A 25,525-nucleotide genomic window follows, 5' to 3' on the forward strand; every position below is an offset into this window, starting at 1 on the left:
AAATGACCACCACGCCGCCGCCGGTCGAAAAGCGACCTCCGCCTTTGACCAGTCTCCCTAGTCTCAAAGTATTTTTCACTATGACTAATTTCTAACGCCAGTACTGTTTTCTTTGTGTTTTCTTTGACCTCGTTTTGTTCGCGCTTTTTAAATCTTAATTAATATGGACCCGCTAGGCCAAGCCCAATTTTTGATGCACTGTTTTGATGTAGCTTCTAGCGCCATCAGGTTGAGCGGTTGAGAATGAGAAAGTAGATCAGTGCCTACCCTAGCGGTCGTCTGTCTGCACTGTCTGTGTCTGCATTGACTTTGCGGCAAAACCGTTTTCCACATCTTTTAAGCTCAATGTCGGGTTAAAGGTTATATTATGACGGTTGATGAGCTAGTCAGTTCATCGGGAACAATTTGTGTTTGCCTTACCGCTTTAAAGTCATTAGTTTCTTAACTCCTGACATGTTCTTTGCATGTTACCTTGCATATTTGGTCACATTGAGTATCCTCCCCGGCTTCTCGAGATCTTCACGAAGTACTAGCAGTAAGCAATTTTTTTTTTTTTTTTTTTATCTTGAAACACGCTGCGTTGACTCGTTTGATGTGCTGAGTACTAGCTCTTCCAGACAGGGACCGAAGTATGTGTGCTGCAGCTGCCGGTAGCGGGAAGGGCAAAACAGGGTCACTCTTTTTAAACTTCCTTTCCTCTCTGGTGACGGTGCTCCATTGTTAGAAGAAATGCGCAGACGTCGTGCACGGGGCAGTCGTGCTATGTGCCGACACTGTTCCCAAATTTGTCTGCGAGTTCACTTCGGCGAATGGACTTCAGACGCGTTCATAACCGGTAAAAGTGGCCGCCTTTTGAGCAGGAGCGGGGCATGCTTGCGGTCTCACTCACGTGATCAGTGTGTGGATTTTCTTCGCTAGACTCAAGTATTGGGCAGCTTCAGGTTTCGCTGTGCGAACGGGCCGGGCCGCCTTTCGAACTTTACCTTGAATTCTTGCTGGGGTGGCGTTGCAGCACTATTTCTCTATAAAAATAAAATAAAGAAGCGTAAGTAGAAAGATAGCAATTTAGATTACGGCGCGTCATTGCGTTACGACGTAATTGTACACCGTTAACTGTTCCGGGATCTGTCTTACTCGGCATTTATCGTTACAGTCTTCCAGAGCTCACTCAAAATATTATCGTCTAGCAGGGGCGGATGCAGAAATTTCCTGAAGGGGGGGTCAGGTGTTGGTCAGCATACCATATGTTTAGGAACCCCTCTCCTTCGTTTTACGCCCTAGATTTTACACATGCAGAAATCAAGAGGGGGGGGTCAGGACATCCGAACCGACCCCCCTCTAAATCCCCTCCTGACATCTAGTACTTTCAAGTAATCTTGAAATAATATAATCTTGTTCAGCTATTACCGCGTTCAGAAAACAGGAAGGCGTGAACATTTCAGGATAAGGTAGATGGTTGAGCGTATTGGTTTCTAATTTACGATAATGAAAAGAAAGAGGTCTGTTTGTCTTGAATGTCCCTCTTCCATTATCGTAAAATATCAGGATAAGTGAGCCTAAAAGCCACGGCAAAGCCAGGGGCATGGGCGTACCAACCGGGGGGGCAAGGGTTGCACTTGCCCCCCCATTTCTCAGAGTGGGCGGGGGGGGGGGGGGGCAAGGCATGTGTTTTGCCGCTCCTGAAACAGCTGTTACTGGGCAAGGCAAGCACTAGCCGGCGGTGCCACAGGGATACCTAGGGCACCGCCCCCAGCCCTGGGGGGGGGTCTGGGTGGCCCCCCCACTCAATCACATGTTGGTACGCCACTGGCCAGGGGATTGTGAGGGTAAAGCGCTAAAAACAACAGACAAGTAAAAGAAACGTACAACACAGAGCGCTCTGTGTTGTACGTTTCTTTTACTTGTCTGTTGTTTTTAGCGCTTTTACCCTCACAAACATGGATCACCAACTAGCCCAAGTGCATATGCTTCTACAGGCCAGGGGATTGTCGATAAGGAAAGAAATTCGGAATGTTTCACAGAATCGCAGATTGACTATCTCTGACAACAAGTGGACAAAGAACATTGTGCTTTAATCATAAACTAAATATGAGATTAAAAAAAGGGTTCTCACACATTCTTTTTTGTGAGCAGTTTGTCATCTTCGTATATTTATCTTCAAAGCTTTCAATATTTTGTTGACACATTATCCACTGTTCTTCAGCTCTTCTGGGATGCCTCCTAACGTAAACATTCACATGTGACGTGTTTTATCTTTGCCCTATTTCTTTTCGGACCTATCTGACTAGTTTTCCTTCCTCCTTGTCCTTAGATGTGTCTCTTTGCAAGGAGTGGGGTCAGTGTGCCCAGCTCTGCAATGCCAATAGACAGAACAGATCTCTTGTGGACTGTGGCTGTGTCGAAGGATTTCGCCTTGACTACAACGGGGTATCATGTGTTCCATTGGGTATGAATTTGTTTATTCATGCTGCACTCTCATCAGCATAGTTTCATAAAACAATTACTTATCAGTAATGCTTATATTGTTTGTGTTCTGTTTCAAGACTGTTTTTGCATATTTGTTGAACTTCAGCTAGGACATGTTATATGTATTTAGATTTTGGTGTTTGGTTATTTTGGATTCTACTAAAAGTTGCTGAGAAATGCCCTCAGGCATTTTCTGAGATTCAAGCAAAAAAAGTGACAGTAAGCAGCATCTGTGCCATCTAGATTATAATTTTTTACTGTCCGTTTTTGTGGCTTAGCAAACTGGAAACATGATTTTGATGTGGTAAGCTTCACCATAAAATAAACTTATGGGGAGGTGACAAAATAAAGGAGGTATCTTGTCATTTAAGGAGACATTATGAAGGAGTTGTTTAAAAGGTTAAAAAGCATGAACTGAAACACGGACGACAAAGACAGGTGCTACTTACAACTGACTTTATTGAAGTCAGTTGTAATTAAAACCTTCACTCAGCCAGTCTGTCATTCACCATGTTGATAAACAAGCCATAAACGCATGCTCACAAACTTTTCACCGCATTCTTGATAAAGAAAGCTTCAACAATTTTTCTCTCCATGTTTTCATTTGCTCCATTTATTAACGTCGTCGAATCTAAAAGCAGTTTGCAACCGCAATGCTTACGATGCCGTACGAGATGCCCCCTCAAATTGTTACGTACAGTGAGCCTGTACTTCTTTGCCCTATCGTTAAAACGACGTCCCGTCAGTTTGATATAAACACGGCCATAACTCGAGGGATTCTTGTAAAGTTCCCACTCAAAATTAGTCAAATGAGGGATTGCGTCCACATTCCTACACACTGCTATCCCCATGAGCTGCCAGCATAGACTGTCAAACAGCTTTGATCTTCAGGTTGAGTGTTTGAAGAAAGCTAGTTACCCGTCTTACCTATTCCTGTTTTTACCTCAACAACCGTAGTAAAACTAGTCCGGCTCCTCGCAGAGCATTACTAATTTCGCCCTTTACGTTGATAATTAAATATATGTGTAGGTGCTTTTTGGGTTAGATATATGTTATCAAGACATACACGTTACAAATGCCAAAAGCATCTCTTTTTCCTCCAACAACCAAATCTCAAAAGAACTACTTTGCGCTGCATATGTACAATGTGCAAAACTTGCTTTTTTCTTGAGGTGAAAACTGTTATAGTTTCTAAGGTTTTTGAAAAGCTCCTACAGTAAATTAAACATCCGAGCGGCGAAAACTGTCAAGAGCAGAGAGAAAGGATGCCAGTGAAGGTTGTGCCCCATATGCACAAGGTGTCGCACAATTTGTAAAAGGTAGCTGCCAGGCATAAAATCAATGTTGTGTCGAGATAAAAGCATGTCGCATGCTCCAAGAAACATGTTACGAGGTGCTCTGAATCTGTTACAAAGGTTCCCTTGAGTTGTGGCCATGTTTATGTCCGATATAAACATGTACGTAACAATTTGCTGTAAGTAACAATTCCGGGGGGGGGGGGGGGCATCTTGTAAGGATGTTGGGAACCGCTTTTGTATTTGACGAAGTTTGTGAAAAGAGTGAATTAAAAGATTGAGATAGACACTGTTTAAGCTTTCTTTATCAAGAACGTGGTTGAAAAGTGTGAGAGCATGCAGTTTATTTTTCTGCGGAATAAGGCAATGTCTTTCTTAGATGGCCTCCTCTAAGACTGCAATTACGATATAAGGAGACAAAGGAATTTTTGCAGTCAAGATTCATATTTACATCACAGTTATTTTATGATGCTTACCCAGAATTAGCAGTTGACACTTAAAGTCAGGAAATCACATAGAAAATATTGTCTGGAACATTAGCAGCATTTGTGGGTAAGGTGAGGCCAACCTTTTAGTATTTGAACCTCTTTTGTTATTTGTGACAACATACTCTTTTATTTATAAAATAAATAAACAAGCCCCATGAGTCATTGGGATACATATATATATATATATATATAAAATTAATGTTCTAGCAACACTTCAATTATTGTTACCAGATCTGCCTGCAGATACAATGGAAAAGTTCCTTCAAAGGGGCCCTGCAAGGACTTTTTTACTTGTTTTGAATTTGCACCAAACCTGAGCGCACTGAATGTAGGAACTGAATGAAACTTTTCTTTTCTCGAATTTCGTTTTCTTTTAAAAGTTATAGGCAAATTAAAATTACAAAAGCAAGTAAGAAATAACCTTTTTCTTCACGTCCTTGGTCGCTTGAGTGGCCGTGAACTAGAGGAGGGGTAGTGAGCTCAGCGAGAGCGCTCACGGCTGCCGCACTCCGTGTCGAAGGCTCGAAAGGGCGCCACTAAAGCATGTGCTGGCTAGGCTGTATGAAGCGGGCAGCCAGGGCGACTCGCATTGCATTTGCTGCGCGATTAAGCCCTAATCCGGCATGACACTTCATTGGCCACAAACGACAGCAAACACGAGGTAAAGATCAGTTCAGAACAGGAGCTACTTCGCGCTGCCATACCGCCAAAAGGCAAACCAAAGCTGCTCGCCGAAGGCCTTGGGAATGCTCGGAACCGGCCGTACATCCGCCGCGTACATCCGGGGACTTTTCTGCATGAGTGCGACGGGTCATTTCTTGTTTCCATACTTTATAAACCGCATTTGTTTCTTTTCTGATCTAAAATGCTGAACAAAAACTACTTTCATAAAAATTCCATGTTTGAGCCTAGCTCATATATGGAATTGAGTGTTACCCGAAAAAACCACTGGACGAGCCCAGCTCGTCCAAGGCACTTAAAGGGTTAAACAGCTGGCAAATCTTGCTCTTTAATAAAGAAAGAAGTGTTTTAGAATGCTAATGTTTTTTTATTTTTTATTTAAATGCCTAAAAGCACCGTCTGCATTACAAGAAAATAAATAAAAATGCATCAAAAATGCACAAACACTCCTTGCATCTACACTTGAAAATGTGAGAAGTTCTGTGCTTGTTTTTTGTCAAACCTCCATTACTAGTTCTGGGAGGTAACCATGTTTTATATTTTGTAGCAGCTTTCCTGCTGCCTCATTCACCTTGCAGAAACATGTATATGTGCAGCGACTATAAAACAAATGCCTGCCCAGAATGAGGAAATAAGTTTGCCAAAATAGGTAGAAGGGGCTTGCTCAGTACCTCAGGCCAATTCTGAACTTTACGCAAAACAAAGCTTGCACAAGTGTGGTTTATGCTCGGTATTATATGGTTAGTGTGGCAGTCCAGGCGGTAGATCCGGTCTGTGCCAAAACCCTATATGTTGTGACTTTCCTTCTAGATTCCCTCGTCGTCTTCCCTCCTGATAACTACTAATGTTGGAATTCAACAGGCATCTCTTGGTGCCGAGAACACTAGCCAGTTTTTGTATCAGAGTCAGACCCTAGCAGTTGCTGTTGATTTTCTGTTGAACGGTCCCAATACCACAATCTTTTGGAGCGACATACAAACTGATCGAATCAGTGCGGGAGAAATTGTCCAAGGACGTGAGTACTCTTCCGTCTTCTTTCTTGGTCCTCTTAGCATTTGAATGCCTGGTGATTGGACTTCTTTTCTCCTTGGAAATAATCTAGATTGTTTCCCAGGTGCAACCTTTTCTTAATCTACAAATTACATTGAGATAATTACTCTCTAATTTTCATTCTGGTTTAAATGCACATGTTTGCTTTCCTTTTTGGTTCTTTAATTCAGCATGTTGGTCTGACCTTTTAGCCATTAGCAACATATTTAAAGACACATAATGAAACAAAAATCGCTGCTACCATTATATGAAGTGCCTACCATGGTGCTTTTTTTTTTTTTTTCATGGATTTCTTTTGTTATGGTTTTGGTATTCAAGACAACTGGAATGCTTTATGTTGAACTACAGATCCAAATCAATGAGGTAAAGTGTTCTAGTCTACTTTTTTGGGTATTAGGTTGCCCAAGGACAAGTTGCATGTTCAAAATTTCAGTTTCGTATGTTGCAGAAGTTCAGAAAATAGAAAAAAGCTGCACTATTTTTTATGTAGTTGCTTTTAGGACATGGCTGTTCACTGGCCCAGCTACTTTTATGAGTTGGGCCAATAGTAGCTGGACTGGTAATTGCATCTCTTCTGAAGTGCCTATGTTGTGGGGGGCCAGAGTGAAATTTGGTACATGTAAAATTTTTCTTATACAGTGATGCAAACAAGCTTCGAGGCCCTGTGGCTTTTGTACTTTTTAAATTGCGAGAACTGCTTATTTTACGGTGGTTGGGTTAATTCTTAGAATGACAGTACAAACCTTCTTTTGTGGCATTAAAATAAAGGAAAGGGAATGCAGATGTGTGTTGTGTGCACTTGTTTTAGGAACTTTCTCATCTTCAAATTGTTCTTTTTTTTTTTTTTTAGGGCCTCAAGGGTTGTAAAATTTTGTCTCTGTCCTTTTGGTGCAGGTCTGGAGAATGTCCGTACCCTAGTCTCCGGAGGCTTTGACTGTGTGGAGGGTCTGGCTGTGGACTGGATTGCATGTAATCTCTACTGGGTGGAGAGCAAGCACCAAGAAATCGAGGTCTCGAGGTGTGACGGTTCTTTGCGGGCGTCTGTGGTTGGGGACGTCCGCCGCCCTAGGGGCTTAGCGCTGGATCCACGGGTGGGGTGAGCAGCGCGGGCAGTTTCTCCTCTCGCCTCTTTGTTTACCTCTCGTTCTTTTGTTTTGAGTACTTGCACGCACACTTTTGCTGCTATAAAACGGATAGGCGGGCCATAGTCACCATTAGGAAATGCAGGGTGTGGCTAGTCCCAGGCATCTCATTATCGCTCCGCAGTCAGTGAGATTGCAGTATTTGCTGATAAGAATACTGAAGAGCGAAAAGAGTGGATCCCAAAGAAAGGAACATGATAAGCCCTGCATTTCTCAAGCTATCAGTGGCTGTAATTGACACATTTCAATGAAATTTAGAGCTCCAAAAGAACATGGCATAGGAAGGAGATGCACAATGTGCATTTTCTTCCTATTTGAGTTTTGTTGGGATAACAAGAAACGTGTTGTACAGGACGGTTAACGTAGAACTGAAATTATTTAATAAAAAAAAAAGGAGCGCTTGAAATGTTGAAATTATGCCTTCGAGATCAGGTTACCGAGTGCGGTGGATGTCGAGGTGCAAGTGTGAAATAATGATTAGCCAATTGCTAAAAATCCATTAATTAACTTTTTTAAGTATTCTCTGTAGGCGGCACATTACAATTAGAGATTTGTACTCCATGGCCAAAATAGCCATGTTAGGGTTCAGACAACCTTCCTAGAATTTTGTTTAAATTTTTTTATTTGGGAATTTTTAAATATCTGTTGTGGTGGATGGTCAAATAGACCACAGGGGACTGTTTCCCCATTTTTTGCTACTTTCACTTTGTTGTGACAACCTGCATACTTTTCAAGTACTGTCAATATTTAAAGAGGAATAGGTCTGTGTTTAAGTTCTATTTCCTTTCATAGCCTTCTCTTCTGGACGGACTGGGAAGATGATAATCCACGAATAGAGCGGAGTCTCCTGGACGGAAGTGCCAGACAAGTGATTGTGGATGTGCAACAGTACAGCAACATGCCCAAATCTCTACCAAATGGAATCACACTTGACTACGCAGTGCACAGGGTATACTGGATTGATGCAAGGTATGACGCTTTTAGAGGACAAGGCTGCCACCTTCATTTCTTGTGACTGTTCTTAGTATGTTTTTAATAATACCAGAAAATACCATGATTGAGTTGTGTAGTTGTAAAATAATGAAAAAATGATTCTGGGCATCTGTTTTTCATACTTAATGTCGGTATCATTGGAAAAGGTCTGTGGAGGTTAGCAGGGGCACTGTACTGCACAGGTCACTCATTTACAGTCTTGGAAACAAGATGTACTGTGTTGTCAGGCTACTAGTCTCAGTTTTAGTGTTGTGCTAATATTTTGATAGCAGTTTCGAATACTCTATACGACGTTTGCTTCGAGGTGAACTGAGATATCAATATTTTTCGAAGTGTCGATCACAGCTGGTTAGCCCCGTTGAGTTTGCTTCTTACCGAGCACCGGCGCACTGCGGAGCAGCAACAGCGACGGAGCTCGCTTCCGCGGGTGTTGCTTCTTCTCAGTGCACCGGTGCTCGGTGAAAATCGCACTCAATCGGGCTAAAACGCCGCGGGCAACACTTTGCCCGCGGCGTTTTAGCCCCGTGCTTAGGAGAAAAGCACACTTTCAAAGTGGGATGGTGCACGCGCGAGCCTTGTGTATATTGAAATGGAATCGAAAACTTTGTGAATGTTGCAGTAAGTTTCAAAAATTAAACTGACTATTATGCGTGAGTGGCCATTAGGCAAAGATGTCATGACAACCTACATGAATAATTCGTGACTGAAGAAAATATATATGTATATAGCAGGTATATCTATAAACCCCCTTTGTTAGGTATAATTGGGAATCTCTAAAAGTTTAATTTTATGTAAAATGCATAGTTTACTTGCCATCTCAATGTAGGCATCGAACTTTCTGAGGCCACAGTCAATAAATATAGTTAAATCAAAATTAGCTTAGAAATGGACAAGTGGAAACTTGGGAACAACCTTCATGTGTTCAGCTGGGTTTTCATTTAAGTAATTTGAAGTCATGAAAGGCTTAGACAAACTGTTCAATATTCAATTAATACAAATATTTGGCTAAAACCACTTCACTTCAAACTCACAATCCACTATTTGCACATAACGATTAAATTTATATTGTGCGGTATAAGGACTTCATGGCATCTTCTTCGTATCACAGTATGGCACACCAGGAGGTAGCACAGTCTTGGCAGTTGTGATGACTCAGTCTTGCCAGTTAAAGATTTGCTGCACTCAACAAGTACAACTCTAATTTCGCTGACCTCACTGCTTGGTGTATTTCAGGGCGGGTTCGATTCACACTGTCAAGTATGATGGCTCAGACCATAAAAAGATCCTCCATTTGTCTACATTCTCCAAGCCGTTCTCGATGGATGTCTTTGGCGACTATTTCTACTGGACGGACATCACCTACTCTAGCATTTATAAGGCAAGTGCTTCCATGCTTGCTCAATGCTTTTGCACCCTATCAACCAGATGGGTGCATCTGTCTGATGCTATACATGCAAGACAGCCTGGCATAGAATAATGCTGTTAATCTATTTTCTTCTTAGGCTCACAGATTTTCAGTGAATGCATCTCAGCAGGTGGTGGTTCACTCCCCAAATAAGCTCTATCAGGCAGCCATTGTGCACCCTTCGCGGCATCCGACATGTGAGTGCCAGTAACAGTTTGGCTATGCCAGTGCCACAAAGAAGCACATAAAGCTTGTCAATTTGTAAATATCCTACTCCGAAGTAATAAACTGAAATTAAAAGCTGGGAACGAAAAACAGCTTTGCCATGAATGCACCATCGTTGTGCCCATTGTGAATAATGCTATCTCGAATATTTCTTTTCGCTCTTCAGAGGATTCTTTGATTGCTCTTTTTATAGTCAAAGTCGTGCGAGTTGTCATCTTGATTGGTAAATGAGGCTGAGTTGTTTGACTGAAGAATAATGTTAATCTAAGGAATATATGTGTTTCAAAAAACGTTTTCTGTATTGTTTTTTAACAGTATTAAATTGGTTTTATTTTAAAAACTATCTAGTGGAATCAGCATTTATTTAGGCCTGTGATGACATAGTTCATGTTTATATATTTTATTTTTGCTGCTACTTGTTAGTTGCCATCACTTCCTCCTAAAGAAGCAATGGTTAGCCTGACTCTTCACTATTATTTCTAAAATTATATGTGCCAAGAAAAAAATATGAAGAATGTATTATAACACCACAGAACTCTAAGGAAATGGCACTTAACAAAATAGCATTTCTTCTGCCAACTGGAGAGAAGCAGCATTTATACCCTCGCAATTTTGTATTGTGCATCTCTTGATGCACTTCAAGAGGGAAACTTGATTTACACAGGAACTGTTGCTAAAATTTCTCTCCCCCTGTTTTTTTTTTTTTTTTCAGCCAATGCACAAAACTACTGCGCACACAAAAATGGCATGTGCAGCCACTTGTGTGTGTCGGGAAATGCTCGACCTTTGTGCTTGTGCCCGTATGGCCTGCAGCTAGGGCGCAACAAACAAACATGCGAAAGTGAGTGTTTTTCTTTCATCTGTTGTCTTTACATTTTTTGTTTGCCTCTTGCTATCTATTTTTGTGTTTACTCACTTATTTAGTTTACCTCGCAGTGCCTGAGAGGCAGTATTACAAGCAGACAATGCCTTTACATTTTTAAATAGTTACAGAACATAAGGGGATTGGGCATGAGTGTGCACAAGTTTATCATAATGCCAAAAAAAGAAAGGAAAAAAAAACAAAAAATCATGAACATGGGAAAGCATGAATTCAAATAGCAACTCACCACAGATGGTTGAAAAACAGAGCTGTGGCGATCATTAATCCGATTTTATTTAAAATGGAATATTCTATCTGCTCTTTGCAAAAGGAAAGAAAGAGGGTTTGAAAAGATCCGTTCTGCAGATACTCTTTAACCTTTGCCTTCAGGATGTGAAGTGAAGAGGCAGCATGTTTACTTGGTTTTGTCCAAGTTGATGTAATTATGAAAGATGTTGAGATAAAATTTTAATTGCATGGACCACCTTCTGCTCGTTAAGTGGATTAAAACAAGTTGAACTTGCAATGCTAAAATAGAAAAACATAAACACGGAAAAGCTTAAATGCAAACATCATTACTGAAAATCATTGAAAAACAGGGCTGTAGGGCTATTGAAACCAATTTCATTTATAATAGCCTATTCCATCTGCTCGCCATAAAAGGAAAGAAATGGCGTATACATCCGTTCTGCACAGATACTCTAACCACTTTTTGAGCGGTAACCACTTTTTGAGCGGTCTCTTGTTCCAGATGTGATTTGGGCAGGCAGCATGTACTTGGTTTCGTCACGTCAGTGTAGTTATGAAAGATGCCGCAATACAATTTTAATTGCGTGGACCACCTTTTGCTGGTTAAGTGGAACAAATCAAGCTTGTTTTCAAGTAGGTTAGCACTCAATCCGGAGTTATAGTTACCTGATATAAACCTGGCGCCTTTCTCTCTTTTCCGACGTCTCATTGGCACGGCGAAGACACTGAGCCCCAATGCACTACCGCTTCTGTTCAGTGATGTCCTCTTTGATCCGCTCCTTTCTCATGCAAGGCGTAATGAGGACAACTGGAGCACTTCCAGCGATTGCCGTTCATAGAGCGGAGCCAATTGTTGGCCAGCACATATCCACTGGGACAACTGCATATCGTGCATGAAGGTAGGAAGCTTCTGGAGGTGACATGACGCCACCAGAAGTGAAGCCAGAAGTGTGGAGGGATTATGATCCTAACGATGACCAAAACACACTTCTGGCTGCACCTCTGGTGGCACCATGTCGCTTCTAGAAGTATCCTACCTCCATGAAATCGTGCCATCCATAGTGCGATGACGCACACATGAAACGATCGACGACCTTTGCATGCGCATGATAAGGAAAGAAAGAGGCACGGTAGAGGAGTGGGGTCAAATTGTTTTATGTTACAGATGAGAATTTTCCGGGAAGGGGGGGGTTGCTGAAAGAAATGGTATTGCATTTAGTAAATGGATGACGTGCCTTGTCATATGTTCTGAAAATCGAGGAGTATGCAATTCACCTGAAATCCGGTATCAAAAAAAGATGTAACGTCGTGGTAAAACTCAATCGGCTGCATCTCGCAAGAGAACCCCTTAATGAATCCGTGTTGCGAGCGAGTGACACAATTGTTTCTGCTAAGGTGATTAAATAATAGATTATACTATAAATATGTCCCATTGCTTTTGAGCAGGTACAAAGAAGAGAGATCGGTCTGTAGTTTTGAAGATTATTGTTAGAGCCATCTTTTTGTATCAGTACTGCATTGCTGTCTTCCATTCTCTAGGAATCCTACTGCTTGAGAGTGACTTTTTACACTGAACCTCTAAAGAAGAAAGCTACAATTTAAGAATGTTTTGCGAGGACATGGTTTGGCATGCCATCGGGCCCCCCTGCTTTATTTACCTTAAATTCAGCAAAAGGGATGCACTTGACGTTCAGTAGTAACACACAACAAGTCTACCTATAGTCAACTTATATGGTGTGTTTCATGGATCGCTGGCCAAATCGCTCCTGCCAAAAGTACTAATTGCACAGGAAAAGGTTGATTTTGGAGTGGTGTCTACCAAAGGGTCTGATTAGGAAAATTAATCATGTTTGGTGGTATAAGTAGGTTCTTAATTACTTGCTCGGAGACACATTTTGATGAGAAACCGAAACTTGAAAACGCGTCCAAATTGAATGTTTTTTCCCTGGAATGGCATAAAATTCTGCACTTGCCTTATATTTTCGTAAAGTACACTGATTAAATGCCTATACTAATTATAACGTTCATTACTCAAAAATAATTTTAAGAACCTAGTTTTTATGAACATTATTAATTTTCCTAAATAGGCCCTTTGGCAGAGACCACTACGTTATCAACCTGTTTTCTGTGCAATGCATACTGTTCGCAGGAGCGATTTTGCCAGTGTTCTGTGAAACACCCTGTATAATGATACAGTAAAGATGATACAAACTCCAGCTGGTATGGTAAAAGCGTTGATGTGTGAGAGTTCTCCTAGAATGGGGTCATGAAATTATGATCCACAAATTACAAGTGGAGTGTCTAGAAGCCTCTTGTAGCTGTCTTCCTCACATACTCTTTGTAAAAGGTGCTATTGAACCCTGTCTTGTTTTCTTTGTTAGGACATGGTCCACTGCTGATCTATGTAATGAAGACTACCCACACTGCCTATTTTTCACTTCCAAGAAATCCTGCTCAGTGGGTTTATCCCCCTCTAAAGTTAAACGTGAGTGCTGTTATGTGGCTTTCTTTACTTTAAAATGCCTTTTCGAGTGATGTGGGCATATAGTGGCACCTAACATTACCTTTGTAAGGTAATGTAATGTCACATCACATAACAATGTAATGTAAGGTAATGTCACAAATGTACCGTTTGTGGCAAAAATAAACGAATTTGAATTTGAATTTGAATGTGCATGCATGTATTTGGTAGTGAGGAGCCATATCTATTGGCTCTTCAAAGGTTTGTTGGAAAGCTAAAGGTGTACTACTAGTTACCAGAGTTTTGAAAGCGCAATGTCTCACTGAGTGCTAAAAGTTATCCTGTGTTATGAGGCCTGTATCAACATTTTCATAAGTGCTTTATCGGCACAAGTCAAATCTTTTTGATCAAGATTATATGCTTTGTTTTGTGAATGATCTTTGTGAATGTCTGAAGCATGACAATTCTGTAAACACCTGTGACTGAAAATGTTACTAGGTGTGTTGCACCCTTGTTGTGGAAGGAAAGGTCTTGTATATTTATGCAAAAAGCCATTTTTCTAGTCAGTAGCCCTTGTCTGTGTCTACTATTGCAGTGAAAGTATAAGATCATCTCGCTGTGGAAGGGAATGTGAAGCGGTTCTGTATTTGAGGAAAAACACCAAAATCGTCTTCATTTGGCCCGCAGAATCACGAATATCAAGATTATTTTTCAATTTGGTTGTTTCAAAATCAACATTTTCAAAATGTTGATTTTGAAAAATGACATATTTACATCCACCAACATCTAGAGAGTATTCCCAGAAATTTTTATTAGTTTACACTGCATAGTTAATGTTTTATAAATTATTTTCTGTCCACCGAAGCTAAAGATAAGGTAGGGTTTGGAGCACTTCGAATGAATTTTTCTCCGTTCCACTTTTTGGTATAAATTCCATTTTAGTCAATCTATCGTTTGATAATGGCAATACAGGGAAGCCTCGTTCTTCACTTTTTTTTTTACTGAAATTTAATAAGGAATGCTGTTATGGAATCTTTTTGTGACTTTACAGATGTCTTTAATAAAAATGTTGACATTTTGTCGAAGACACAGAAGACCAAAAAGTTGACCAATTTTGCAGAAGAGAAAATGTATAGAAATGAATGACCTTTTTACAAAAAACAAACTTTCCGTAGCCGCACCTCCTAGGCATTCGGCTACATATATATAGTGAATAAAAATTGTGAATATTGTGATAGTTTTCCGACGATAGATTAACTAAACAATGTAGGCGTGTTGCTGATAGAAGCTGCTCTAATTTCCTTCCCACTAAACCGACAGACCTGAAATTTTGTTCTTTACCCTCTAGCATGACCAGCAGCCTACCCTGTAAATTTGATTAATTTTAAGACAAAGGTTCAAAAGTTGATCCTCCCGGGGGGTGTGTCCCCTTAAAGTATTGCTGAAGCCCCTCCTTTCTGGGGTTGGACGTCATACTAGGAGTTTTCAGAATCTCTGCTCTCGCGCATTCAACGCCTGTCAAAGCTATGCACGTGCACTCTTGCTATTTTCAAAAAGTGGGAAAAAGACGTCACGACTGGTGTCAGTGCGGGGAATATACATGGCAGGCTTGCAATTGCACGCGCTGCCCACACGAGTGACACGCGCTTGGCGGCCCAAAGATCCTAGTATGACGTCACGACTGATTGGAAGTTTTTCATGCTTTCTCGCATTTAGTTACCGTATTTTCCGGGCTATAGTCCGCGGACTATACATGTTTAAAAGTTGAAATTTCTGGCTGTGCGGACTATCTACGCGTGCGGACTATACAGGAATGGTTTTTCAATATCGTTGATTATGACGAGACGGGATGGATTTTGTGAATAAAAGAGTATGTTATTGATAATTTATGTATATTATAGGCTTTTTTTGTGAGCTAAGAAAACGTACATATGTCAAGGTGTGCCGCGTATGAGAAGAATTTCGTGTCGACTAAGCACCAGGTGTGGACTATGCACTGGGTGCGGACTATGCAGCGGGTGCAGACTATCTAAGCAAAAACTTTCATTTTTGATTCCAAATTTGCCTCTGCGGACTATACACCGGGTGCAGACTATAGTCCGGAAAATACGGTACATCTTTGGGGAAAACGAACATGATGTTCAGATTCACGGTATAAAAATACGTCAAAATTCACCTCTAACTCGTTTGTTTTTTTCAAGAAGTGTTTCAGCTTCCCTTTATAATCAAAGTAATCATTCAATGAATCGGGTATTTTGCTGTACAAGTTTGATAGTTTAAACATTTTAATGTATGTTTTTATGTAGGCAGATTGGCCAATAGTGGACGGCCAATTTATGATTAGTGAACCTCTTTTTTTATCCTTTGTTTCTAATCCTTATTGCATTTATAGGCATCCTCGTTTGGTATGACATATGATGCTGTGAATATGGCCCTGTATTGGATTGAAGGACGAGCAATTAAGAGGCATTTACTCAAAAGTGGTGTGACTGAGACATTTGCTGAATTCGGTAAGTTTTATGCAATCAAGTCATTCAGAACTGTGAAACTTGTGTACTGTATAAGGTTGGTTTGCTGCAGATTGATGAAGTAAACATTCAAACATGTAATAATAATTTTAGCTGCAAATCTTTAAAGTGGGAATGTTCCTTTCACAAGGACCATGAGGGGATGTTGAGATTGAGAAAATTTTAAGTTTATTCTTTTTGTGTATCTTTGTAAAGACAGATTTTTTTGTTTGTTTTCTTTTCAACGAAGTGCTGCAATTCTGCTTCATTCTCATAAAGCATAAACCAAGCCTTTCCCGACTTGCATTGGGGTCGTCTCCATGAGATGATGTCATATATACAATAGTGCAAGAGGACAAGAACATGAAAGGGACAGGGCAAGCACAAGTGGCGGAGGCTAGCTTTTGGGGCGATCTCCATGAGATGATGTCATATACTATATAGGGTGCCTGAAGTCGTCGGGCTTGATCTACAATTTACCGTAAATATCAACGCCTGCGCAAAGCCATCAAAACTTTTCGTCAAAGGCGTATTTCACGGGTCCGATTTTTCTTGTAAAATTACAAAGCGTAGCTCCCTTTTTGTAAAAAGTAGGGCCAAATAACTTGCCAGGTTCAACAGCGGGCAGTGATACAGATGACGGAGTCGAGCGGTGGGGCGCGTTTGGCTCACGTAATGATAGATGGCGTTGGGAACAGCGTCGAAAGGTGTAGCTGACCCACTGATCTCTATGTCTATTTGCTGGATCGTGTGTGACCAGCTCCGCCTATGGATGGGAATGCGGCCACGGTCGGCCATCTTTTTGGTAGAGTTATATTATCTCTAGCCATCATAGGTAATATGGCGGACAGCGCTATGGCGGCAGGCTGCCATTAAAATAGCCGTGGGTCTAGTACACTGTACCGTGGGTGATATTTCATGCTTGATTGAAATTGTTCGACGAAGCAGATTCTTGAAACCCGGCGTGAACGGTAGCCTCATCTTTCAGGACCCGGCGAGAGCTCTACAAAAGCGCAGCACCGGGGGAAAGCAGCGCAGCTCGTATCGAAAGCGGACTCTGTACCGGCGTCTGCTTTCGATGCTTCTTTCGATGCGACTTTTGATGCACATGTGCTGCTTTTTCCCGGTGCTGCGATTTCGTGAAACTTTCACTGGGTCCTCGAAGATCGGGCTACCGTTCACGCCGGATTTCAAAAATATGTTTTGTCGAACAATTCCAATCAAATACGAAATATCACCCACGCTATTTTGATGGCAGCCTGCCACCACAACTGCCACAACGCTGTCTGCCATGGATGGATGATAGTGGCTGCACCAGCTGTACATTGGCTAGAGGTAGTAACATAGCTTTACCAAAAAGATGGCCACCAGTGGCCGCATTCGCGGAGTGGGCAAATGCAATCTAGCAATTGTCATAGAGATCAGTGAGCTGACCAGCGAAAGAAAGCAGACGACACGCAGATGAAATCCGTTGGCAGCAAGAACGTCGTCGTTATGCTACCACTTTTTTTTTTTTTAAACTTCAAGTTTTGCTTTTATTATTTGCATTTATTTTTAAACCAAAGGTACATTACAAAAAGATTATCTTCATTTTAGTAAATCACGGTGGTCGCGAGCAGTCTTGATAAGGAGGTAGCGCCATCTATCAATATGTGCGCCAAACGCGCCCCGCCACTCGACTTGGTCATCTGCGTTGTTGTCCATCATTGACCCTGGCAAGTTTTTTTGGTCCTATTTTGTACAGGTAGGGAGCTACAATTTGTAATTTTACAAGAAAAAACAAACCTGTGAAATACACCTTTGACGAAAAGTTTAGATTGGTTTTTGGAGATGTTGATTTTTACGGTCCATTTTAGATCGAGTCTGGTGACTTCAGACACCCTAACAATAGCATAAGAGGACAAAAACATGAAAGGGACAGGACAAGTGCAAGTGGCAGATGCTAATTTCTAGACGTATTGAGCCAAAATCTGAATTAGTTTTACGGTCTCAAGTTAAGAGCTTGTGTTGTATGTTAGCTCCTTCAAACTGTTGTTTGTTTCACCAGGATCCCGAGTGAAATTGACTGCACTCTCACTTGACTGTCTGTCCGGAAATCTGTACATTGGAAATTCGATGCAATTAAACAGCGACATTCGAAGCCAGATTTCGGTGTGTTCAACGGGCAGGCGTTACTGCAGCAACCTCATTTGGGATGCCGTGAGGCATGTGGCTGGCTTGACAGTGGACCCTACCAACAGGTGATGGCCCTACTTAGCTTCAGAGCTTTTTTCTCTCTCATTTGGTATTCTTGTGTCATCATACTAAGCAGTGCAGTGATGAAAGTGACAAAATCAGCATTGGCAGTTTTCAACCAACCCGAGGCAGAAGGGAAGGGGTTTGAAGAACTTATGGTTGGGCATGAAGTATCTCTTAAGGATACGTTGAATGAATGGTAAAATAGGTACTGAGCATTTACTCGTGCAATTGCCCACATTATATATGTATATATTTTTTGGACTGCCAACATGAAGTAGACTCAAGATAACATTTGCCCGCTTATAATGATTGCTATTGCGATTTAATTTTGGCCGGACACTTGTCCGTCATTTTGTGACTTCTTGGCTTTTAGTAGAGATGAATTATGCACAGCATCCCTGTACAGAGACCAAAATTGCACCTTATTGCATCTTACTTTGCAGTTTGGATGCATGAATGATGCGGCACTGTTTGAATCACTCTTTGTGCATCTCTAGTTTCTAATGCCAGTGGTTCTCAAGGGAAGGAGAGGGAGATATAAATAGCAGCCTGGAGGCTTAGATGGACTGATTGTGATCCTGGTTCTACTGTGTTTGTTCTTCTAGTTGGATCTCATTGGAGTAGTATGATTTTGTTTAAAGTTTTCGTGTATGTAGGGTGTATATTGGAGAGAGTCACCTTTAATTTCACTTATAACTACCGTCTGAATGGCAGAAGTGTGGTGCTAGCAATACAATTAATAAATGCTGTTTTCGTCTGAATATCAGTAATAGATGTCCTGTTTTCGTCTCCTTTCTTATTGTCCCTGTGAGGTTTCGGCGCTTTGATCGTGATAATGAACCAACTAGCTTGAATTGCCATTTTAATCTTCTCATACGCTATGGTCTTTCTGCCTCTCTCAAGTCAATGGCATTCCTCACTGAAGTTAGCATATTTCCTAGGCTTGTCTTCTGGTTGGAACGAGATCGGGCAACTGTGGAACATGATTTTATTACGATTAAAGTTGCCAACTTGAATGGCTCAGACCCTTTTACACTGCACACATGGACAGTCTTGAAGAATGCTGTTGCCAAAGGTGGGTTGTTCCTGTAAAGCTTTCAGGTTTCTCTTTGCTTATTTTATAAGAGACCCTCCAACACCATTAAAAAGGTCAAAACTTGTCTTTCTCACTTGTGACATAGTATTTAAAAAGAGTTGGCGTTTTCAGTTGAAATAAAAAAGGAAATAAACAATAAAAGTTTGCCAAAGTAATTTTTTCTAGTTTTTAAAAAGAGTATTTTCAGTTGAAATACAAAAAAAAGGAAATAAACAAAAGTATGCCAAAGTAATTTTTGGAAATTGTATTAATTGCAAACATTTCTGTTTTAGAGCAGCAGTATGGCATATGTTTTGAAGCAGGGTGTGGTTAGCACTGTTTAGGCAAAGATGTGGTGCAATATCTTGCACAATGTAGCTTTCTCATTTTTTAGATAATGTACTTTTAATGTCTTGTTTTTTCTTCTCAGGGCTGAATGCAAATCCAAGCAGAAAAGAAGTGTGCTGGATTGAAACAAGCAGTGGCAACATTATGTGTGCGGGCTATGGCACAACAAGGACATTTTCGCAGTTTAATTTGTCTGGGGAAGTGCTTGGAGAAGTTGAGCTTACATCGTATGGGCAAGAAATGATCTACAGTGTTGGAAATGGCCACATGTATACCGCATCATACGATTCTGGAGACGCCAAATTTCTGTGGAATGCGTCTGAGCCAATCAGTTACCTGAAGCATAGCGGTGTGTACAGCATAGTTGATCTTGGTAAGAGTTGTTTTTTAACTCTTCACTTCTTTTTCTGGTGTATTTCTCACTTTTATTTGCCCTCCACTGTGTGCTGGATTCATTGCTGCCTGCAGTAAATAAACAAGTGAGGCATGGGATTCGGTATATTACGCAGTTAATCTCAATATATAGGGTGAAACAAGGAGACGCCAGGCTCTTTAAATCGACCGGAAAATTCGGTTTCTTAACCTATCGCGCTACGACTTTGTGCAGCGTTGCCCGCAGATGGTGCATTTTTTTTTTAAAATTTGCGAAAAGCGAACTTACCTGAAGAAAAAGTAAAGAAAGAAAAAGGCTTAGCTCCTATGGAAACGCAGCGACGCCACCGGTCTGCAAACAACACGGCGCCGTTTCGCACGGGAGACAAGAGATGGCGCAACAAATGCCGCCAACGTAAAGCCCCTTACGCCAACGAACGAGCATACGGCGCCGAGAGCAGGCCTTTTTAGCAGACAATCTTTTCGACTAAAAAGCGGCGCGCGTTCCGCGGGCGGCGACAGTCGCAGAAATAAAAAAGACAGGCGCGGTAACAGCAAGGAACTGCAGTTCCTTGTCTGCAAAAGGGCCGGCTCTCGACGTCGTCTGCTCGTTCGTTGGCGGCAGTTGGCGTCGCGACCGCTTGCGCCATCTCTTGTCTCCCGTGCGAAACGGCGCCGTGTTGTTTGCAGACCGGTGGCGTCGCTGCGTTTCCATAGAAGCTAAGCCTTTTTCTTGCTTTACTTTTTCCTCAGGTAAGTTCGCTCTTTGCAAATTTTACAAAAGAAATCGCCATCTGTGGGCAACGCTGCACAAAGTCGTAGCGCGATAGGTTAAGAAACCGAATTTTCCGGTTGATTTAAAGAGCCTGGCGTCTCCTTGTTTCACCCTGTATATGCTTTGATGTATGCACCAGCACTTGGAGTCCAACGAGATGTGGCAGGGTGAGGCTGCCATGTGGCTGATCATAACAGTTCACATCACAAATGCATTTCAGCATTTGGGGCACATTCGGGCTAGAGCACTCGGGGAAATGGTTCAGCCAAAAATAACTCTCATTTAGGTGTTTGGCACAAGTTAGGTTCAAAACCTTGCTTGAAATCTTAAATCTCGTCCGGACTTTTGTTTTATTCAGCAGAAAGCCACCCCTGCTCTCATCTGCCTGAGCCCTGCCATGGAATCTGCCTTCCTCAAGATAGCAAGCACGTCTGCCTTCCTGTGGGTGGTTCGGATACTCTGCTGGTGTTCTTACAGAACCATCGTCCAGTAGTGTACCCTGTAGGGTCAGACCCGACGGCCCCACCACTGCTCTTGCAAGCAGGGTTTAGTGACATGGCTCTAGATGCGATTCATGTACTCGCAACGGAAGAGTCTGTGGTCTTTGCGAGCCGCGAACACATCTTCTTGGCACGCATTGATGGCTACAATGTGACACCCATCGTCACAGTAACTGGTGCAAGGGTGACTGCTCTGGCTGCTGACGTCACTTCCGGTGAGTATGGCTTGTCACTGGTTTAACATTTCCACTAGCGATTGAAGACTAAGGTAATAAGCCTTGTTGGTTGCATATCTGCTTATATAATTATGTATACCTCTCACCACTGCATCAGGTTGTTGACAAAGCATAAATGTGGCAAGTAGAATCTCAGTTTCGGGGGACAATTTAATAGTTATTAATGACATTTTCTCTGTATATGTTCCAATGTTCAACCAAATAGCCCACCAGATGATTTTGTTACAGTCCCTGTTTTCAATCAGATCTTCAATGGCATGACAGAGCTTTCATGGACTTCCCTTATTATGTGAAAACCAAAGCACATCTTCTCTTGGCTGGGGATTGGTGGCCGAGTATGTTAGTGCAACGCAGCTCGGAGCTCATAGAACCAAAGCTTGGGCTGCAGAACCTAGGGACGTTTCCAGGGTTTGATCCCCGCCCCTACCCGTTTAGATATGAATGAACATTGTACTGGTTTGCAGTTGTGCAACAGTTCTGTGTGGTTCTCTGGCTACTAGTCGTATCGCACCGGCTAAATTTCTTATCAACGACGTGAACCAGTGTGTCCATATCTCAGTGGCAGACGAACCTCTCGCTGGGGGGGTGTTTTTTTTAAATATTTTTATATTGGAATGCTTGCTATACCTTTGCGGTGCCAGCAGAGGAGCAATACTATTTTCTTTTTTCTTGGTTTAGCCCCTAAGTGCCAAATTTTTTTTCTTCCAAAAGTAACCTAAAAGTGTCATATTTGTTTTTATTTTGAATTGTTATTCCTCTAGTATTACACATAAAATTTGAAAAGTTTATTACGCAAAAATCAGCGGAGGCGAAAAAAATATTTGCCGACTAAAACGAGTGCTGCCATCCATGATCAGCGCCGCAAAACTACTCGGACGAGCCTAGCTCGTCCGTGGATTTGAGAGCTACCGAAAAAACCACTGGACGAGCTGAGCTCGTCCACGGCATTTTTAGCCAGAAACTGGCCGACGAGCTCAGCTCATCCAAGGCACTTAAAGGGTTAATTTCCTTTTCTTTTAAGTCTCCTTTATCTATTTTGTCATTGTCGAAACATTCAGCATCTCATTTGCTTTTTGGTTGGATGCATAACCACTAACAAAATTTTTACTAATAGTGACCGGGCATCTTGCTTGACTGCTGTGCAACTCTGCATATGTTGCTTCATCGTTCCCCACTCACTTCATTCGCAAAATAATCTTCTTTTTTTTTTCCCCTGGTTTCTGCCTTAGGTCTTTTGTATCGAGCAGTTTACAGTGCTGCAGGTGCAAAGATAGAGGTTTCCAGCTTTAATGGCTCTGGGAACACTGTTCTGGTTGATACAAACCTCCACAAAGTCGTCACTCTTGCAGTTCATCCATTCCGGAGGTGAGCTCTGCTTGATAATAGCTGCGCAATAAAGAAGATTGAAGTACTTATTCCTTTTACGTTTGCGGGGCTTGAAAATTCATAGTGGTCGACCGAATTCCAGAGCGTCTTCCACTCGGATGTTTGTATGCAATTCACAATTGGAGAGTAGTTGTTGAAACAGTAAGTTAACTTTGTCTAAAAGGGAAGGAATATCCTTATATAAACCTTTACTTGGAAGATTGTATATTTATGCAAGTTCTTGCTCCTAAATTGCTGAATGATGCTTCCCATGTATGCATGTTCAGAAATATCTGCATCTCGGTGGTCTCGAAAAGTTAGAAATTATATTTTTATTTTATTTCGCAAAATCTACCATGCTGCTACCTAATAGCTTCGTGTGTGTGATGTCACAAACCATGCTGGCTTGGTGGCTACATATACTCATTGCTTGCATTACCTCAGCTCTTAGACGACCGCCCTATACGCTTCACCAACAAAATGCGACCCAAGAGCCATCCTTGCATATTTTGCATGTAGTATATACTCAGTCATCCAATCGTTCTCCCCACTCCCAGGCTTTTGTTTTGGAGCAGTGCAGGCGAGTGGCCCTGCATCGAGCGCTACAGCTTGGAGGATGGGGAGCGACGCATCATTGTGCGAGATGAGCTGTTCCAAGTGTCGGACCTGTCGGTGGACCTCGAGCGAGACTTGGTGTACTGGTGTGACCTGGGCACAGCTCGGATTGAGAGGGCGCGCCTCGATGGCTCGCGCCGCACCAGCATTGTGCTTAACAAGGGCACCAACAGGCACTATTCGCCGGTGTCTGTGGCAGTCTTCCAGTCTGTCCTCTTTTGGATTGACAGGTGAGGTGACCTCATTGGAATATGAACTTGCGGTTACTCTAGTGGCGTAGAGGGTGATTTCCAATGCCATTCTTTGCTGCGAAGTTCTTTAGACAAGTGCAAAGTTTGCTTTGTGCTAAAGAGTGCTTCGGGCAGCCTGTTGAGAATGGTGCCCAGTTTTATGCAATATTTTCTAAAGACGCTTACTCGCTCTGAGCTACGAAACGTTTTTTCGTCATGCTAGGTTGTTTGCATTATATCTTATTAGCTCTCTCTCTCTCTCTCTTTCCTTCCGATGTTGTTTAATTATATTTTTATTCAGTCTTCTGGATCAGTAAACTGGTATCCACACAGGTTCATTGATGAGTTCGACATCCACCTTCAGGCGAATTTGGCAGGCGCCATTACAGAAAAGTGTCCTTCAGAGAATTTGATGGATATCGGTTGCCAGAGAGCACTTTATAAACATGATTAAACAGGCCTTAAATCTCATCCTGTGTAGTGCACAAGAAGTTGTTTTAGGCATAGAAGGCTATGCAGAATCTGCAGACAGATATGAAACACATTTTTACAATGTGGAACAGGACTGTGTACTGACACGAAATTGTAGCATTGATGCAAAATGCACAGTGTGCATCGTATCATCGCAAAACATGATTTTGCGAATTCTAGTTTTGCCAAACAGACACCTTTTATTGTGTGGAAACCAAGTTGTTAGTCGTTGCGTGGCAAATAACTTTTTTTTTCTACTGTATGTAAAACTGTGTTTGACTGGTCAGTTGATTATTTCTTTCCTTTTAATAACTTATCAATGTTTGTATAAGCTTAATTTCCTTTGCATTTTCTCAAAAAATTTAGATGACTTGGTGGCCCCACAAATGCTTTCCATTTCTATTGGAAATCCCTAGTAACATGGCAGTTTTTTATGCTTTTTTCAAGTACATACTCCGGTGGATCCCTGGTGATGTTGGTCAAGAACAGGCAACCACAAATTTCAACTTGGAGTCGCTACCTTGGTCCTAATGTGTCGCACTTGCAGCTCTACGACAAACGGATGTTTCTATGCAAGTTTCCTATTACTAGTTGTACATTTGTTTACATTATGGTTTCATTATGACTTTGGCTGCGACTGCTACAATAAATTATGTTGTTTTTTCAGATTATAATGAAACAAATGATACCCTTGGGAGCAACATCAACCCCATTGTTTCCTGTCGTGGATTTTGCTTTAATGGAGGAACTTGTTTGGCAAGTGATGATGGCCTCGGTGGACCTACCTGCCAGTAAAGTTGGCTCTTCAAATTCTTCTGTTTGCATGTTTGAAGGTACATGCTCTCTACAAGTGTATGCATTTTTCTTTTCATTTTCAGATGTACAACTAATTTCACCGGACCACGGTGCCAGTTCTATGCAACTTATTTCTATAATCCTGCCTCAGCCGATGATGAAGCGAGTATGTATCATTTTTCTGTTAAATGGTCAGCACAATGTCTGGGGCTATGTAGTGGGATTCTTAACCTTTGCATTTGTTTTTAAGAAAGTTTAGATACGCGTGGTTCATAATTTGCAACAACAAACATTTGCTGCTCACTCTACTAGCATGTATGTATATATATATATATATATATATATATATATATATATATATATATATATATATATATATATATACCGGGTGTTTTTGCGAAGACTTTCAAAAATCCTAAAAATTAGGGCGATTGAAAAAAGAAGAAACTCTCTTCGGGAACAAACTACCAGCCTCGGCGGACGTCAGGAATTGCCAAAAACCTACTAATTAGCCAGATAATTAATTAAAACTTGTTAATTAACTTTTTAATTAGGGGAAATAGACATATGGTTCCAATTAGAAAGTTGCTGAGCGTTATCGAAAACCACTAAATCAGTCATTTTCAGAAAGACTGAGCGCGTTAGAAATTAGAAAATTGCTCAGCATCATCGAAAACCACT

At 41.5% G+C, this 25,525-nt stretch overlaps 1 protein-coding gene across 2 annotated transcripts in view; it reads left to right on the forward strand.

The window, feature by feature from the left end:
• Window positions 1-253: 253 nt before the first annotated feature.
• The window catches only part of LOC8031682 (low-density lipoprotein receptor-related protein 1B), a 32,084-nt gene continuing 6,812 nt past the window's right edge, over window positions 254-25,525 (forward strand). The window contains exons 1-19 of one of the 2 annotated variants that reach the window (XM_029978400.4): window positions 254-535; window positions 2,312-2,446; window positions 5,741-5,945; window positions 6,875-7,076; window positions 7,915-8,091; window positions 9,349-9,493; window positions 9,618-9,717; window positions 10,458-10,586; window positions 13,238-13,341; window positions 15,710-15,827; window positions 17,872-18,064; window positions 19,004-19,137; window positions 19,568-19,858; window positions 20,991-21,347; window positions 22,598-22,733; window positions 23,291-23,578; window positions 24,497-24,621; window positions 24,717-24,840; window positions 24,928-25,010. In XM_029978400.4, the coding sequence (XP_029834260.2) occupies window positions 2,312-2,446; window positions 5,741-5,945; window positions 6,875-7,076; window positions 7,915-8,091; window positions 9,349-9,493; window positions 9,618-9,717; window positions 10,458-10,586; window positions 13,238-13,341; window positions 15,710-15,827; window positions 17,872-18,064; window positions 19,004-19,137; window positions 19,568-19,858; window positions 20,991-21,347; window positions 22,598-22,733; window positions 23,291-23,578; window positions 24,497-24,621; window positions 24,717-24,840; window positions 24,928-25,010 (3,046 nt within the window). In that variant the 5' untranslated portion in view covers window positions 254-535. The remainder of the gene's footprint in view (window positions 536-2,311; window positions 2,447-5,740; window positions 5,946-6,874; window positions 7,077-7,914; window positions 8,092-9,348; window positions 9,494-9,617; window positions 9,718-10,457; window positions 10,587-13,237; window positions 13,342-15,709; window positions 15,828-17,871; window positions 18,065-19,003; window positions 19,138-19,567; window positions 19,859-20,990; window positions 21,348-22,597; window positions 22,734-23,290; window positions 23,579-24,496; window positions 24,622-24,716; window positions 24,841-24,927; window positions 25,011-25,525) is intronic. The other variant, XM_029978404.4, reaches the window with a different exon arrangement.

The sequence above is a fragment of the Ixodes scapularis genome, unplaced genomic scaffold, assembly GCF_016920785.2.
Source record: "Ixodes scapularis isolate PalLabHiFi unplaced genomic scaffold, ASM1692078v2 PGA_scaffold9__187_contigs__length_104089568, whole genome shotgun sequence".
NCBI classification, from domain to species: domain Eukaryota; kingdom Metazoa; phylum Arthropoda; class Arachnida; order Ixodida; family Ixodidae; genus Ixodes; species Ixodes scapularis.